Source organism: Oncorhynchus gorbuscha, linkage group LG15 (assembly GCF_021184085.1).
Source record: "Oncorhynchus gorbuscha isolate QuinsamMale2020 ecotype Even-year linkage group LG15, OgorEven_v1.0, whole genome shotgun sequence".
NCBI classification, from domain to species: domain Eukaryota; kingdom Metazoa; phylum Chordata; class Actinopteri; order Salmoniformes; family Salmonidae; genus Oncorhynchus; species Oncorhynchus gorbuscha.
The window spans coordinates 55,332,441-55,351,629 of NC_060187.1; the positions used below are offsets into that span (position 1 = coordinate 55,332,441).

A 19,189-nucleotide genomic window follows, 5' to 3' on the forward strand; every position below is an offset into this window, starting at 1 on the left:
GGAAGCCATTGCTAAATGGCATGATCATGGAGTTATTGGATTTCACATTTCTTTTCCAGTAAGAATATCCATGACCACACATTTGGAGATAACTGCATTCCCTGTAATGTTTTCAGAGATAGCTTGATTTACCATTTAGAATTATGCATATCATGAGGACTGAGCATGGAAACAGGGTTTGGTGAGGTACTGTAGGGTTGGGGCCGAGGGGGTGAAATATTCTCTACTAACTACAGGATTTCAGCATCACATGAACATACATCCTTACAACACACGCACACAACTTCTCCTCTGTTTCCTTAGACATAATGACACATGGCCATGTGAGAATTCTTTGGGGTTAGAAAAGTATTTACATGTTACTCTTGGTGTAAAAAGTGGACATGTGCTGTGCAGATGTTCTGCCATGCTTGGTGCAACTGGGTGCCTTGCCTGTGAGTTTGTATTGTTTTCTGGCCCCCTGGCTCGGTGGATAACCCCGATCCCACTGCCATCGAATTGGACTCTGCTGATGTCAGCATTGGGCTCTGGATTAGGAATGTGGGCTGCTGATTTATAACCTGACACAGACTGCGCGCGAGGTGATGCATATCTAAAAGAATAATTGAAATTCACATGAGATACTGGCATTCAGATTGAGAGGAGATGCTTGGCTTTGCAACATCCAGCACAGAGGCATTTGTCTTCAGATCGTTTTGATTTATTTTTTGACAGATAATAGAGAGAAGAGAGGCTGGCGGTGGGTGTCTTTGGCACTGTCTGCCTTTATCCCTCTCTTGGAATCGTTGACTGAGGAGGCGTTCAGAGAACTACAGAGCTGAGGTTTTTCATGGAATCCCTAGCATATCACTATTGGCCCTTTAAGTTGATCCAGTTAGGACAAGCTGAAAAGTATTTTTCCTCTGAAAGACACACACATCAAGAGATGGATAATTTATCTGCATGCAGAAATATATTGTTGTTTCTGACAGCATCCTTTTACTGGACTGGGATATACTGACAGATGGATCATGTGTGGCCACAAACCCACACAGTCTCCAAAGGCATTCACAACCTTTTCATTTTAATTGAAGGAAACAGAAATGAGCAAGTGGGTCTGTGTATTTACGTCAGTTATTCGTGTAGTGTTTTACAAGGCTCCACTCTGGATCACTTTCTTCATTAGCATGGATGTGTGATATTTCTGTGTCTTGTTGGGATCTCCTCATTAGTTATGTGTTTTTTATTTTCCTACATGGTTTGGTTGACCGAGAAGCACCTTAGCAGGGGTCGACTAGACTGAGGTACAGTCAGAAATATAGCCCAGCCGCCATCACTAATTTGGAGACCACCCTGCCTCCCCCACAGAGATTGAGTGTGATGCAGAACAATGGGGGAGGGGAAGGTTCAACTTTGTGCTTCAACAATAACTCCCCACAGCTACAAGCTGAACTGAGGCGCATGCAGCGGGGCCTTGCAATACACAGACAGAGTGTGTGGTGTCAGGCCCTCCAGCTGGAAAGGTCTGCTTTGGGTTGACCCCAACCTCCTGGTGCGGTCTCCAGAGTCTGGCACCATGGTTCCAGTTTCTATTCTAGTCTGTCAAGAACTTGGACTAGGCCCTCCAGTTCTGGACGGTCCAGACTGGAACCCATCTAATAAGAGAACAAAATATAATAAATTAGAGGTAAATAATTATGTGTGCACGTTTATGTATGCTAACACCTCTCGGTGTCAAAAAGGGGCAGAGTGCATAGGTGTGCATTCTGCATTCACAAGTACACTCTGGGGAATCCACATCAAAGTTTCCAGACAGAAGAAGTAGTAAAAACAAGTACCAACATTCGGTACTACTAGGGCTACTATTGAAAATAGTTCTGTCTTCCGCAGTCACATTACCACCCATTTCCATACACAGTGAGTAAACACAACATTCAAGAAGATTCCAATGTGATAGGCAAGACCACCTTAGTTTTGGGCAGTATAGCACTTTAAACCTTTGTCGCAGCCAGCCCGCCAGTGAGGGCATATATCTTTGTATGTCAACAGTGCACCCATGAGCATGGGCTTTGAGCTATGAGCTCACTCGGTGCATTAGTAAAGTACAGTAGCCCTATAAAAGAACACCATTCAAAATGTGGTCTGCCCTGAAGTCTATAGACCTCAGAGCAGTGTTCAGGTCCAAGAAAGGCTCCGGTTCAGTAACCTCAAATGACTAACGCGGGCAGGTCCCCTATTTGCTGTGTAAGTGTTTCCCTCTAGTTGGAACCTCAATGTGTTAATCACCTTAGCTCTCACAGTTTCCTAAAACTTCCACCAAGCCACAATTGGGTATGATTCACTGTAAAACACATAGGCCTAATTCTGCTTTTCAGAGTAGGGAAGTAACCCGCTGAAAGGGTCCAGCAAGGGAAGGTGATCACAGCTTTTAGTGTGACTCTGAAACCTAATAGATGTTTATTTGGGGTAAATTGTGTAGTTTGTATGATGACTTTTATGAAATGAAATGTGCATGCCACATAATTCAAATCCAGCACAGTATCTCAGTGTTCTACTACGGGGGAAATGTAAAAAGCTTCTGAAATCAAATGTTTTCCCTTCAACAGAAAACTGATGCCATCTTAAGAGGAGCGAGTATTCCCTTGCCTTGATTTTTTCAACATACTTCTAAGGGCACCATCATTAAAAAAGTGGCTGGTTGAAATAAGAGAAAACAAAACAATTTAGTGTTTGAATCACTCTTTCAAACACAAGATTCTTTGTCAATTATAATTTAGCTTGTGGTATTCAACCTATGGTTGAAACATATTTATTGGCTGTTGTTCGCAAATGTTAGGTTTTGCCTTCTCCAGATTAATTTGTACATTTCTGAACCATGGGTATGTTAACAATATAGGTCAAATATCAAATCTGCTGTCAAAGTTGGAAGAGAAGCACCAATCGTATTAGGGTTGGTTGTCATAATATTTACACTTTCACTTGGCAAAATATCTTTATCTATATTTTATGATTAAAAAAACTGAGAAAGACAAATCTTAACATAAAAAATATAAAAGTCTAAACAGTCCACTTCTTCTGAGTAAAACCAAACCACTTAGTAATAGCTGGTCATTTCTACATAATAATCCATGAATAATAATTTCACAGGCATTTTCATGGACGGACTCCCAAGTAGTAAAACTGGCAAATACGTGAATAGGCAGAATTTGTCAAAGCAGTAAGCAAAAGTAATTTGGTGCCATTTTCACAAAAGGAACGCTGTTCAGTCAGTCAGTGGTGATCCAAATGCTAAAAAGGTTAGGCTATATCATAAAACAAAAAAAAGATATTTTCATAGTGAAGTCACTGCTAGGCCTACAAGTACGTGAGCCAAATGGAGGCGCGTGGCTGCCAAATGGAGGCATGTTTGTCTTTTTGAAAGATGGATCTATTCTTTGGCAAATATTTTATCCACCTCAGAACTGGCTGGGTAAATATAGTTTACCATTGGCCAAAATAATGCGAAATGATCAGTGTGTCAGTTATTGATGATTGTGAGAGCTCAACATAAAATCTTGAAGGAAATTAAAGGTTTAAATCACTCCCTGGACAAAATAACAAACTAGAGAGCATATACAGGGACATTAGTGAAATTAGTGCAAAAACAATAAAATTAACAACACAATTAAAATATCTTAAAGATCCTTCACTCAAACAAAAGCCTCACTCAAAACTCTTGGGCAGAGGACACAAAGGAGCAGTGCTATTGTTTTGCTGAATTCTTTCTTCTTCTTATTCATCTTCTTCGAGTTTTAAAGAGTACTGGATTTATGCCAGGGCTGGCTGTGTATGAAGCCTCAGTTGAAACAGCATCGGCCATGGTGAGTGGTGTCTGTTTATGACTCATTTCTACCTGCAGTCGGAGGGCAGTGAGAGAGCGAGAAAGCTTCCGAGTAACAAGGGGACAATTGTTTGGTGCTATAGGACAGTGCCATGTGGTTGTCAAGCAAACAAGGTTGTAGTGGAACCTATTAGAGATGTGCCCTTTAGTATCTGATATTGGCTCTTCACTGCTAGATATGGCCAACACATGGGCATCTTTATGAGGCATCTGCTGAAGTGAGGGAAAAAAGGGTTTGCTTTTCAAATCAAATCAAATCTGGTTTGCTTTTAAAGGCTCGTCAAGACAACCAATAACTTTTTAGACAGACAGAAAAACAAAATGTTTAATTAGCCTTATTATTATTATTTAATCATGTCTATGTTTATTTGAATCTCTGTGTTTTCCCATGTGCTTTATTTCCTTGTGAAGAGTCACAGTCTTTGAGCTTGGTGAACTCTATTAGATACTTCTCTGTTGGAGAAATACTGGTGGGTTCTAGGGAGGCCCAATGTTTTCACTTGGCAAAGAATCAACACTACAGTGAAATTATGGTAGTCTTGAATGGTTTACTACACAGTCATGCTTTCTTTTGAGTGGGCCTATGCAGGAGAAAAGCTGAATATACATTTCCATATGAGCGTGCACGTAGTGCACACCACATTATACAACATCTTCATGAGACAGCCCTGTGAGTCACAAGAGAAGGAGTTGTACACTCACAACAAAAGTGAAACAATATTAACAAATTGGTTGCCAAAGGGATAACTTAATAATAAGCTAATTGCAAGGTCTAATTAGGAGCAAATGCTTTCATGCACATGCCATTATCAGGAACAATTCAAAATAAATAGACTAAATTAGGACTTGAAAATTGTGAGACAGTGTTTGCACTGACCCGCGAGGTACTTTATCAGTGTTGGACATTTGTTTTATTAGTTGAAGGCTACTTAATCCACTCATTTATTTTTATATTGTCTACGAAACTGTCCAAGAAAAAAAACATTGAATGTGAATCTTGAACGCTACAATTAATCTTGAATGCTACAATATGCCTCCAATTCGCTTTGTTGGAACAGCCAGGTCAGATAATGTACAGTATAATTAGACATGGTCATAATCGTCGTTATGCTCATTAAAATAGTATAATTGTTATCAATATGACCAATCCGTGCAGGTACTGAAGCGGAAAGTGACGCTGATTGGTCATTTACGTAACACGTTCTCGCGTCTACTTCCTCCCCTCTCGCAGTGAAAATGGCGGAGTACGACCTCACCACCAAAATTGCCCATTTTTTGGACAGACATCTCGTCTTTCCTTTGCTGGAATTCCTTTCTGTCAAAGAGGTAAATGCGTGTGTTATGTTAGGTTGCACATACAATCTAGATTTTCGGTAGAAGTGTGTAGATAACTCATGTTAATACCACGTGCGTGAAAGAGTCGCCCATGAATTGGGGCCTCGCGCTGTTTCAGGTCCAGCAGCACAAGCTAGCTTGCTAACTAGCATATGTTTCTTCTGTTAGCTAGCTATATATGTGATCTAGTAAACGCTTTGTTGGGTGTCAGTTTGCTTTATATTAACGTATGGCCTAGCGTTAACTGCAGCGCGCTACATAAACTAGCTAACTTTATTTTAAAACTTAGGCTTACAGTAGTTAGTTGCCAAACGTTAACCGGGTTTACTGTCGTCTGCATCTTAAATTAAACAAGTTTTCTGGCTAGTCTAGTATACAAACGCTTGCTACATGTATTGTGCTTTTACTTTAACATTGATATATATGAAGATCTTAGTTACATGACTCCTAGATGCTAGCTAGATCTTCGTCTCGAGAATGTATTTAACTAGTGTCCTTTTCAACTAGCAAACGCGTTAACTCTTATTGTTAGTTAGTAACGTTAACTAGTCATCAACCTTTCTAGGTAACGTTAACTATAAACACTAGGTATGCCTTAAAGTAACTTCACCACAAGGCAATAACAGAAATTCACGATGACCAGAGCTTACCCATGACGTTGCACAACGATTTAAGTCAATGGCTATTCACACCAAGAACTATAAATTATACATAGCTATAAAACTTTGCGAGCATCCACGCCAGCGGTAGGTTGGACAATAGAACGAGTCAAAATTCATCCAATGCTGAAAAATGGGCGAAGAACGTTGGCTAAGCTGGAACACTTTCGCGAGTTCATAGCAAATGAACGTTCGCGGAGTCTGTTATAACTGGAGTGACGTTCAGAGTTCCGTTACGCCTAAAATGATCCCTTTTTATATTACCACAATCTGTTTAGGACTAAACTGAAAAATAATAACTCGTGTAGAAGGTAAGCATCAGATGTTAGTCACATACTCCGAATGTATTAGACCTTAGAGTGAAATGCTGACTTATGAGCCCCTAACCAACAATGCAGTTTTAAAAAATACAGTTAAGAATAAGAGGTAAAAGTAAGACGTAATTAAAGTGCATCAGTGAAATAACAATAGCAAGACTATATACAGGGGGGCACTGGTTATTTGAGGTAGTATGTTCATGTAGGTAGAGTTATTAAAGTGACTATGCATCAGTAATAAGAGTGTAGAAGTGGGGTGGGGGTGCACTGCAAATGGTCTGGGTAGCCATTTGACCTGCTGTACAGGAGTCTTATGGCTTATGGAAGCTGTTTAGAAGCCTATTGGACCTAGACTTGGCGCTCCTTTAAACATCCACACCTCGATTGTGCCAAGTGAGCTTATATCTGCATTCTATTTGACCTTTATTTAACTAGGCAAGTCGGTTAAGAACAAATTCTTATTTACAATGACAGCCTGCAAAAGGCCTCCTGCTGGGATGGTGGTGGTATTATAAATAGGACAAAACACATCACGGCAAAAGCGACAACACTACATGGAGACCTGAGACAACATAGCAAGGCAGCAACACATGACCACACAACATGGTAGCAGCACAATACGATACAAATGTTATTGGGCACAGACAACATCAAAGGGCAAGAAGGTAGAAAATAATTGAATTATACGCATTGCGAGATTTTGCGAAATATACCGGCTTCCTTTCCATAGGAAAACAATGGGGGGAGCTCGGCGTTCCAAGGGCAAAAGGTATTTTGTTGCTAGCATTTGGTGACAGTATGCTGCACAGCCTTACATAATCAGAATGGGATTCTAATGTTTAAAATGGTGTAAAATTTGAAAATATCCAATATCCATACACATTGCAAGAAATAGAAAGACATGCATATATTTCCCTATAGGAAACAATGGGACGACAGAGTTCCACAAGTAATTTGTTTACATTTTAACAACCAGCAGGTCCCATTGTCAACAATGGCAAAGCAGGCATTGTGACGTCGAACATTAGGCTGGGAATAGAACGTTCGGAAGGAGAGTTGGTACTCAATAGAACCAATAGGAGCTGGCAGGGTGAAAAATGCCTAAAAATAAGGCCTTTGTGTGTGATTACTTCAACTATGGCAAGCAGCTGGGACATAAGGTAATATTATGAAACGGGCAGCAGATTATTTATCATTCATATCAAGACTTCAGTGCTTCAGGGTGTGTTCTTAGTCACAACTGCACATAATACTTCAATGTACATGTTGTAGCGGTATTTTTTAGAGAGGGGTAAAGAAAGATTGTTCGGGCGCCAGGCAGGTATTAACCATGCCGAAAGGAAAAGAGTAGAATAGAGAGTACCACTACCAGACCCACACACATCAGCTGAAGAGACTGCCTAGGGTGTAGCCTGTTTACCAGATAGCCAGTGGAGAGAAAAGAGAATACACACCATATGAAATCCACATCACAGCACAGGGGTAACCCAAACAAGAATACCTCATACAATAATACTAATACTAATAATGGCAGAGCAATTCAACAGCAACTTCATACAAGAACGAACCCAGTCGTCAACATAGGATTTGCAATAATCTGTATTTTCTAGTGGATGAGTGCAGAGGGTATGAATGTGGGGGGTGTTCATCGACACAACAAAGGCCTTAATGTCCAGTCTTCTCGGCCACATGTCATTAGTACATCCCACCTCAATACAGTTCACATAATATACAACTTGCAAGTAACCTACTAAAATGTCCATCCAAATACTTCTGGCAGGGAATTAAGTCCAGCTCTAATGAACTTCAATGGGAAGTGCATTTAAAAAAAATAGTCTGTTGCAGGGTAAAGCACTGGAATGAGAGGGAAGAGAAAGAGAGAGAAAAAGATAAATCTTAGCTGTGGTCTTCAGGCCTGCTGATGTATGACTGTCCGATGGTTTGTTGGTTTGTTTGTAAAGCTTCGCAACAATGTTGCTACTAATCCATGCGATCCATAACTGGCGTGGTCCCAAACAAAAACAACCACGATCTAAAGCGATCACACCGATGATTGAGTTAAATACTTTATAAACTAGAAACGCGGAAAACAAACAAAACTTCTGCAGCACACACAATCAAACTGTCGCGCCACCCAAGAGCCCCTCCCCAAAGAGCTGAAGAGCTCTCTTTATTTCCTCCTTCCTTACTGCTCATGCGCTCTTAAAGTGGCAGTGCACGGTGAAGGCTCCGAGCAGATTTCGCCACAATGTTATATAGAAACTCATATTTAAATTTAGTAATGGGGCAAAAACAGTTTAGCCACTAAAGCTTGGTTTGCAAGTGAATTCCATTTTTCGAATGACTGTCCATTTGTTTGGCTCTTTTTCGCTGTGCTCATGTCTGACCTATGCGACAGTTCATTTGGCCTAGGACTATTTTACATTTAGCAAGGGCAAGCCTCCTTCACTCAAGAGAGGCTGTTAGGCTTAGTATAAACAATTAAACAAATAAATATCCTATGGCTTTTCCTGAGATTACACGTTAAGAGGAATAGCGGAGAGGCTTGAATAGCGTATTGTGCACGGAAACAGCTGGAAAAGAGGCTAGAGATTTGTAGCTGAAGTAAGAAGCTAGATATTTTAAGATTTTACCAGGTCCAGAAAGGCATATTAGCAGGACAGTCATAATGTGTATTTTGTCAGGATGTATCGGCGTTAACAGATGGGGTTATCATCGGAAAATATGGCCTTCTGTTTGTCGTGGCTCAGTCTACCAAATCGTACTAGAATTAATGTGTCCACAAATATGCTCAGTTATTCAGGAAAGCATACGGTGCGCTCCGCTTCATCTCCTCTCCGGGCAGCCTCGTGCAGCAAGAACCAAGAACACTTAAATTTTATGCTTTATCTTGGCCAGGTCGCAGTTGTAAATGGGAACTTGTTCTCAGCTAGCTTACCTGGTTAAATAAAGGTGAAATATAATAAAAAAAATAGAAGCCGTTTTTGATTGGTTGTCATTGTTTTGTCGTTGGAGGGACAGGGAAAAAATCACTCTGAAAGTGGATCCAAATGATGGCTATCATTATCGTTCTCAATTCTTATTGTAGTTGTGTGAACTCTCCTGTTCATTTGAATTATTATAACAAAAATAATATAATTGTGGTCCTTGGTGTGGACAGCTCTTAAAATGTAAGTTATTGTTTTTAGTCAAAGTATGATTTATTTGGGCTTGAAGTGGGAAATCCGAAGTGGGGACATGAGATTTTTTTCTGTGTTTCTCCCATGATATGATGTGCTAATATTTTTCAGTCCATGTTAATTTTCTGGTCTTTGGTTTTATTTGAATGTTACCACCCACCAGCATGGCATTGTTTTTATTAATCAGCAACACCTGCAAGTTCTTAATCTTCAAGTTGCAACTGAGCAAAATGCTTTTTGAAGTAGCATGCACTTGGCCGCCTTAGCCATGGAGCAATAAGGGGTGTAAACTTGTTTGGTAAAGTATCCATTTATTATTTTGCTGCTCTGTATTCCTCAAACATATATGACCATTTTATAAATGCGTGATATGATTGCTTTTTACAACCCTGATCCCCTGGTCGCCCCAAGATGAATGGTTTTGACCACTAAACTATTGCTTCACGACATGCTTCGCCGCTTTGATTGGTGCAGCTAAACCACAAGTGTCTATCTTATAATGAACAGGCACCCGCAAAATAAATTAAAGGAACTTGTATCTATTTTGTTGGCCTGTTAAATCTGTATTGGTGTTTCGTGTCCGATGCTCCTCAAGGTATTTGCGATGTGCATCAGTCATTGATGCCTATCAGTTCACTTCCCCTTTGAGAACCATGAGCTGATTTTGATTTGCTGTACTGCAACCTACCTACCAAAGGTTGCACCGTGTGCAGTGTAATGTAAAAAAAAAAATGCATGTCTCTTATTGAAGAGGCCAAGAGAATCACAATTGATGGTGAAGTCAAAGATGCTAGTTTCCATCTGTGGCAAAGATTTCAGCCTAGACAGCTGGTTAATCTTTTGTATACGGTGTATTTAAAAAGAAAAAGTATAATTTTTTTAAACGAGCAACTGAGAATGTTAGCTAGCTAGATACAATTAGCAAGATGTCTAGCTAAGGTTCGCATGCTAGCTAGCTACACTAACAGTAATCTATTTGTTAATGTTTCTCCACTCTGTGTGGAAATCACCACAGCATTCTTTCCCAGCTCCAATTCGTGAATATTTACAGGTAGCTTTTAACCAAAGGGCATTTACCCTCTAGGGCAGGAATTGCTTCAAAATTAGGGTGGCATTGCCCTCTGGGTGCCTTTTAACAACCAGGCATCCATTACAGCTTAAACATGTTTTCTAACTTTGTTAGTCAGCTTAGTAGCTGAACTCCTGAACTTGTCGTTGTCAGCAGTTCTCTTAAACTGGGTAGATAAAGTGAAGAATTTGAAACTGTACATGACAAAATAACCCCATTTACCCCTTTAACTATTTCCACTTTCAGATCTACAATGAGAAGGAACTGCTTCATGGAAAATTGGATCTCCTTAGCGAGACCAACATGGTGGACTTTGCCATGGATGTTCACAAAAACCTCTTCCCTGAGAAAGAGATCCCCGCCAGTAAGTACCCTGCACACTGCGTAGTCTACCTCCTAACATTTTTTTTAAAGAAAGCTGTACAGTGATGATTATGTATTGTTCAGTGATTACACTGTTTCATCAATAAATCACAAGATGGCGGTGAAAACTGATTGCACACCATCCCCCTCACATTTTAGTCATGCTTAATACAACCCTGTTCCAAAAACTAGTATAAACAGACACAAATCTTTAATGTTGGATGTAATGGTATTCTCCCGGGTATTGCCTTGGTCAAAGCCTCTAATGGTTTCTCTCTGTCCATGTGAAGCCCTAAAGGAGAAGAGGATCACTGTGGTGGCTCAGCTGAAGCAGCTGCAGGGTGAGACGGAGCCCATTGTGAAGATGTTTGAGGACCCAGAGACCACAAAACAGATGCAGTCAACCAGGTGAGTTTGATCCTCCTGTCCCACTATTTAACCAATGGATGGTTTTGAAGTTGTCGTTTGCATTTTATAGATGGTCAATCATGGACAATGCCTTTTTTATTTTTTGCAATTCATGATTTCCCAGAGTAGTGGTCTTGCTGTCTGACTTTGCAGGCTTAATGAATGAATCAAGTGGTGTTAAATTGAGATGGTAATCCAAAAAAATTATATGCCTACTTTTTGGATCAATTTCCCTGGAGTTGCTTTAGGGTTACATTAACTCAGCAGACGAGGAGACCGATACACAATGCTGCGGTGAATGTTAAGAATGGCGCTGACTTTGCCGTAATTAAAATAGTTTGGTTAAATTCAAGTCCTCATTCTTTACTTGGCTTCTTGGCAGGAGTGAGTTCAGTTCGTCAAAGGACACTTTTCATCCACTTGCCAATCTTGAATTGTTTATTAAAGGTTTGGTTTTGAGACATGTTTGTTTATCAAAGCAGGCATCTTCTACTGACCATTGTAATGGGAATTTGAAGCCTTGTGAATGTAACTTCTAACTTTTTGTGCTACAGCTATTTTCAATTCCGAATTGTCTTAGGTGCACTGTTTGCCAACATGCTTAATAGGAGGCCTGCCCTCAACTTAAAATCTCCAGGAAGCAAATATCATTTAGGCCTAGCCAAATTCTGTCACTCACTTTCTGGATTATTGCCTTGTTTCTGATGATGGGTTAAGGAAATTAAACAATTACATGGATCTTGAGTTTGTCAATTTCCATTGCTTCTTTGTTCTTTTTGGTCCCAAAGTTGGTGCTAGTAATATAATGCTGTCTCTTTTGAAAGGGTTTAAGGCACAATGTAGATCTTTACATTTGGATATGTGGTGTTTCTTGCCATTGTTCCTGTATCTTGCAAGGCAGTTGTGGATGTGAGAACCTGGGGTCTTGGTGAAGACTAGGGCTGTTACGGTGACCATATTACCACCACACCGGCAGTCATGAAGGCAGTCAAATTCCATGTGGCCGCTTAGTCACAGTAATTACGCTTCTCCAAGCTCTGATGCTGCTGATGGTCATTCGTAGCCTACCAAACTTGCTAATTGCCTGGTACTCGGCACTATTGCCTCATCACTCTGACATCGAATCGAACACTTCATGAGGACTCCTGTTGCTCAACATTTCTATAGGCTATGTAATTGTGAGAAAACAGTGATGGCTTCTATAAAAAAGGATCCCACCAGCTTTCTAAAGGCGAAGCCTACTACTTATTTCTCAACTTTCCTAATATTAAGCACATTGCTTTCTTTACAACAGGTGTATTGCCTACCTGGCTGGGATGAAAATGAACCACAGGAAAAGCGTTCGCTATTTAAGTGCACAGATGACATGTATTTTTTTTGCCCCTGTTTTAAGTCGGGTGCATGATAATGGTCCATTCTAAATCAAAACACATTTCAAACAATAAAAAGAAAAACCTTTTAACTAGGAAAGTAATTTATATGTATAGACAAGATTAAATCAAATAGTATGATGGGTGAAAATATTAGCCTTTTTCTTGTGAATTATACATTATCATTTTTGAATGATGCCCAGGTTAAGGCAATACAAAATAGGTTAAGCTGTGTGGAAGCCAGAAGATGTTAAATGTTTGTTAATTAACCTCTTCGATATAGGGGGCACTCTTAATTTTTGGATAAAAAAACGTTCCTGTTAAACCAGATATTTTGTCACAAAGATGCTCGACTATGCATATAATTGACAGCTTTGGAAAGAAAACACTCTGACGTTTCCAAATCTGCAAAGATATTATCTGTGAGTGCCACAGAACTGGTGCTACAGGTGAAACCAAGATGAAATGTCAAACAGGAAATGCCCCAGATTTTGAATGCGCTTTGTTCCAATGTCTCCTTATATGGCTGTGAATGCGCAAGGAATGAGCCTACACTTTCTGTCGTTTCCCCAAGGTGTCTGCAGCATTGTGACTTATTTGTAGGCATATCATTGGAAGATTGACCATACTTGCTATGGGTGCCATTGCAATTTGCTTCACGACTGACATTTGGACCAGCGACTTCAGCACCATGAGCATGCTGAGTCTGACAGCACAGTGGATCGACGAGATTTCATACTGAGGAAAGCCGTATTGCATGCTCGGATGTGCTGGTTCTCATCCTGCTGCTGCCATTTTCAATGGCATTTGAGAACTTGTTTGAAACATGAACACACTCCAAGCACCATTTGTACAACTGACTCAAAATAAGCTAATCAACTACGTCTGCAGCCAAAGTGATACCCTACCATGGCATTGAAATGCCTGCTCAACATAACCCCACAGTATGTCTGCAATAAATTTGGGAAAGTACTTGAGGCTGTGAACAAGCGATTCGGTGTCATTCTCTCTGAGCCTCTTTACTGTTGCCACCATGCTCAATGCTATGTACAAGGACCACTACTTCGATGCAGACAAAGGGTATACGTGAATTGTTACATACACCGCTGGACAAGATAGAAACTGACACTGTGACCATGCGCACAGAGGAAGAGGGGCCACGGACAGACAGAGCTGAAACTTCACTGTTTCACATGTATGATGAAATCCTGGCTGAGAATGAAAGGACTGAACAAATTACCAACGAAACAGCACACTCAGTGAAAGGAATGGGTTTTTGATTATGTTTTACCGGTAATGGGGACGTGTAAAATGCCAACAAAGTAACTTTTTGTGTAACATTTAACTACGCAAGTCAGTTAAGAACATATTCTTATTTACGATGGCCGAACCCGGACAATGCTGGGCCAATTGTGCTCCGCCATATGGGACTCCCAATCACGCCCGGATGTGATACTTGCTGGATTTGAACCAAGGACTGTAGTGACATGCAGCGCCTTTGACCGCTGTGTGTTAACTATTTAACTGTTCTACAATGCTTATAAGGATACAATTTCTTTTACATATTGGTGTTTTTGGGCACGTAAAATACTGGATATTGGTATCGACTAAAACATGTCGGTACATCCCTAATGGAGGACACTGTTCTTGTGAATCTTCAGTGTTAGACATTTTTTGGTACCCTTCCCCGGATTTGGTACCCTTCCCCGGATTTGTGCCTCGACACAATCTTATCTCTGAGCTCTACGGACATTTCCTTCAACCTCATGGCTTGGTTTTTGCTCTGACAACTGTGGGACATTTATATAGAGAGGTGTGCCTTTCCAAATCATGCCAATCAATTGAATATACCACAGGTAGACTCTAATTTGTAGGAACATCTTAAGGATGGTCAATGGAAACAGGATGCACCTGAGCTCAATTTCGAGTCTTATAGCAAAGGGTCAGAATACCTATTTAAAATCAAATAAAAACTTTTGCAAAAAAGTCTACCTGTTTTCGCTTTGTTATTATGGGGTATTTAAGATTAAGGCTGTAATGAAACGGTGTCAAGGGGTCTGAGTACTTTCCGTGGGGGGTGTATACATATATCTGAGCACCCCTTCAAATTACTTTGTTCGGCTAGTTCACCCCACCCTTTGCTGACAGGTGTATAAAATCGAATGCACAGCCATGTAATCTCCATAGACAAACATTTGCAGTAGACTGGCCTTACTGAAGAGCTCTGTGACTTGGCGCCATCAACGTGGCACCATCATAGGATGACACCTTTCCAACAAGGATGTTACATTTCTGCCCTGCTACAGCTGCCCTGGTCAACTAAGTGCTGTTATTGTGAAGTGGAAATGTCTAGGTGCAACAACTGCTCAGCCACGAAGTGGTAGGGCTCACAGAACAGGACCGCCAAGTGCTGAAGCATGTAGTGCGTAAAAATTGTCTGTCCTCGGTTCCAACACTCATTGAGTTCCAAACTGCCTCGAAGTCTGCACAAGAACTGTTCGTGAGGGGTTTCCATGGCCGAGCAGCCGCACAAGCCTAAGATCACCACGAGCAATACCAAGCGTTGAATGGAGTGGGTGAAGCTCTCCAGCATTGGACTCCGGAGCAGTGGAAATGCGTTCTCTGGAGTGATGAATCGCGCTTCACCATTAAGCAGTTCGATGGACAAATCTGGGTTTGGAGGATGCCAGAAGAACAGCTGCCTGCCCGACTGCATAGTGCCAACTGTCAAGTTTGTTGGAGGAGTAATATGGTATTATGGTCTGGGGCTGTTTCACATGTTTCGGGCTAGGCCCCTTAGTTTCAGTGAAGGGAGTCCTTAACTCTACAGCATACTGACATTCTAGAAGATTCTGTGCTTCCAAGTTTGGGGAAGGCCCTTTCCTGTTTCAGCGTGACAATGCGCCTGTGGAAAAAGCCAGGTTGTCTAGTTCACTGTGGAAGAACTTAACTGGCCTGCTCAGTGCACTGACTTCAACCCCATCAAAAACCTTTTGGGTTGAATTGGAACATCAAGTGTGTGACTGGCCTAATTGCCCAACATCATCAGTGCCCGACCTCACTAATGTTCTTGTGGGTGAATATTAAGTGGAAAGCCTTCCCAGAACAGTGGAGGCTGTAGCAGCAAATAGGGGACCAACTCCTATATATGCCTGTGATTTTAGAATGAGATGTTTGTTGAGCATGTTTCCACATAATTATGGTCATGTAGTGTGTGTTTTTGATGCCTCCCCTATGTAGACTGGAAAGGCAACTCAGTTTATGGCATATAAAACCATAGATTGACTCTAAATAAGACTGCATTTCCAGTTTTGTAAAGTCAGGGACCCCCCCCTCCCTAATGGTTGTTGGACCATGAGTTTAATGGTGTCAGTGTTGAAGATGAATGTTTTAAACAGCTTGTGAATGTTCACACAAAATAAAAGTACTTTTGCTTCCCTGTCAGACTCTTGAAGGTCAAAAGGTGCAGCTCAAAGCTTGAAAATGAAAGGCCCTTGATTTGCCCTGAACTCTAGACCTGCTACATTCCAGAAATTGAAAAAGTACACCTGAATGGGGCTCAACACCCAACCTGCATCAGCCAACTCTAAGGAAACAAGGCCACTAACTGTGATACTTTTTTTTTTTTTTTCAGGGATGGACAGGCCCTTTTTAACTATCTGGCGGAGAAACACAGCGTAAGTTTGGACTGCTTTGCTGACATTTCACTTCTAAACTGCGTTTCTCATGACTCCTGTGTGAACCTGCTATTTAGGGAAGGGGGGGGGAGGCCCAAGCAGGGAGACATGTAATGACTTCCCAAAACTTTAACTATTTTTTTTAGGGGCTTTACAGCTTGCAGAAAAATCTGTGGACATTTTACAGTCTGTGGTGAATTGTTAAGAATATACAGAACAGCTCGAGACACATTGGTCTACCCGCAGAAATGCTGGTTGTCTAGATTTGGCATGACCCCCCCTCCCCGGAATCCTCCCACCCTGGCATCCCTGCTGACCTGCACTCTGTCCTCAATGCACCTCTGCAGCGCGAAGGCCACTCGGCTGTGGGAAAGGGCGGTCTCCCTCCGCTTCGCAGTGGCTCGCAACCACTGCCTGTCAAAGCCACACTGCATCTGAGACTGGCCTCGGTTCCCAAACGGACGACAGCACGCTGTGATATGTCCTGAGTTAGCAGGAGTGTACCGTTCAGAGATATTCTACCCCCCATGAACATGTACCCGGCCCCCACCCACCTAATGGACATTTATCATTGTTACGGCGTAAAGATGGGGACGACTCTTTGCGGGGATGACTCTTTGCGAGGGTATCTGATTTCATTGGTCCTCAATTAGTGGCTCACACTAGATTCAGGATAAATGGAGTTGGCTCTGAGTTAGCCTGCCCCAGAGTAGGTTCGTTCTGAAGGATTTGTACTCATAGAAATTTTTCTTGGCTAAAAGGTTAGCCACTTAACTCAAGTTGAACTCTGACTTGACCAAAGTTGACTCCTCATACCTTATCTGTAGTATAGGGCTCAGGTCGGTTGTTGAAGTCTTTTCCCAAATAGCCATGGGTGACAGAAGTAAATAGGCCTACGTATGGTAATGTTGTGACCGTCCATATGGGATGTTGACATGGAGCTCCTTGTACACACAATTACACAGTGAAATTGCTCAAGTGCACGACAGCAGATAACGGTATCAAGGATGTTACCAGCAAACCTCTGGTTGACCGTGCACTCTGCACCATATTTTACTGTCTGAGCAGGGATTCGAACCAGCAACACTCCCACTTGTGTAAATGGTCTAGGCAGCAGATCCATAATAAATACAGATATGAACTGCTCGGCTACATGCTGACCCCAATAATTAGTGATGGTAATCCAACAGAATGGGCTCTGAAATCGAACATGATTCTAGAATTGCCCTCCTTCGTTCAGCCACTCTGTTCCCAGTGGTGGTGATCTGTCATATTGACTGGATATAACACCATGGCTCTCATCTTGGACTATAATCTTACATGAGACCTGTGAGAAAGCTGACAATATGGTCATCATAAACAATTGCTGGTGTCATGTGGCTATGCTCTGAATAGTTATTGGATGAAACCATTGATCAGCCCTCTTCTCTTCCAGTTCCGTCAGGAGTACCTGGACACTCTGTACAGATATGCCAAGTTCCAGTACGAGTGTGGAAACTACTCTGGGGCTGCCGAATACCTCTACTTCTTCCGTGTCCTGGTAAGTCTAGTACCCCTTATTTCAGTGTACTCTTATGAAATATCAAACTGGTGACCTTGGATGCTAGATGTTCACAGCAAGTTAATAGATCTAGAGACTTAAAAAAAATATATATATTACAGATTTGTACCCTTGAAACTTCATCCGTAGTTTTTGGAATAATAACTGGACCACTGACAAATGGACACTATTGGGCAGTGCTATATATTAGCAAGCTCTTTAAGGGCAAACAGACGATGATTGAAGCTTCATTAAGAAGTATTAGTTTCTCAGGAACGACTCCCATTTTGTGCATTAATCACTTGTTCCGTGTGATTTTTATTTTTTTCCCCGGCAGTGGACAGTGTCAAACGCCATAAATTATGAGCAGTATACATCCACTTAACATTGCATTTTTGGACTTACACAATGTTTCCGTTGATGTATACTTTTTTGGCTCGACTCGTGTTATGAAAAATTGAATTTCCTACTTCACTGCTCGGTTGTTTGGCCAGGTTCTTTAATTTTTCAAAGGGCTAGCAGGTGGAAGAGAACACCCTCAGTTAATTGCATGTGAAAAGCTGCCATCATTCCCTCATTCAATTCTCCACACGTCTTCAGTATTAGGATGAGTTGACGTTCAAGGACAAGGGTAGGATTTTTTTTATTTTTAACTGTGCCAAGTGTTCAGCAGCAGACTTCATAATCTTTCTTTAGTCCTCTCGCTGGGCGGGCTGCAGTGGACGACTTATTGATTTGATAACTCTGATAGCCAGAACTCCTTGTCAGGCTTATGAGTTACGTAACGTGTTCTGGTGGGCTTTGAAAAAGTGTGTACATGCCTACATACAATAGGCACACTCAAAAATAATCAACTGACTGGGAGAACAGGTTTACTAAACAAAGAACTGGCCTACCAGTTAGGCTATACATTTACAAAGTCCACTCATTTAGGCCTGTCTTGTTTGAATTAGGGATGTACATTTTTTTTGCCTACTAACCCCGGTTGATTTGTTCCAAACAGTAAAATTGACTTGACCAACAGAAAATACGATACTGTTTAAGTGACTCAACTCTCTTTTCACTCTAAATGCAAAGGTCACCTTTTCTAAATGCAAAGGTCTGAATTTTGCTTCAAGTGGCAACCAGCTGTCTGGGGAGCTGCTAGGTAATATTCCTCTCTAACTATACTTTATATGCGGTGCCAATTTAATTCCACTAAATTATGAAAATGAACCTATAGACCGAGCTTGACCGGTCAAATCTATTTTCGGTTAACATTGCTGGTTTTTAATGTTTTGCCGCTAATTCCATTGCGTTTCTCAACCTGTGTGGCTATACACAGTATTTCCTTTTTGTTGTTTTGGCTAACATACGAGAGTCCGTGGTGCATGGAGGAGGGATTAAATCATTTTCACCAGCAGTAAAATGCTT

The 19,189-nt window shown here is 41.2% G+C and overlaps 1 protein-coding gene across 1 annotated transcript in view; it reads left to right on the forward strand.

The window, feature by feature from the left end:
- The first annotated feature begins 5,061 nt into the window (after positions 1-5,061).
- The window catches only part of LOC123997526 (eukaryotic translation initiation factor 3 subunit E), a 45,111-nt gene continuing 30,983 nt past the window's right edge, over positions 5,062-19,189 (forward strand). The window contains exons 1-5 of the mRNA XM_046301863.1: positions 5,062-5,185; positions 10,665-10,782; positions 11,072-11,189; positions 16,194-16,236; positions 17,672-17,776. Of these exons, the coding sequence (XP_046157819.1) occupies positions 5,096-5,185; positions 10,665-10,782; positions 11,072-11,189; positions 16,194-16,236; positions 17,672-17,776 (474 nt within the window). The 5' untranslated portion in view covers positions 5,062-5,095. The remainder of the gene's footprint in view (positions 5,186-10,664; positions 10,783-11,071; positions 11,190-16,193; positions 16,237-17,671; positions 17,777-19,189) is intronic.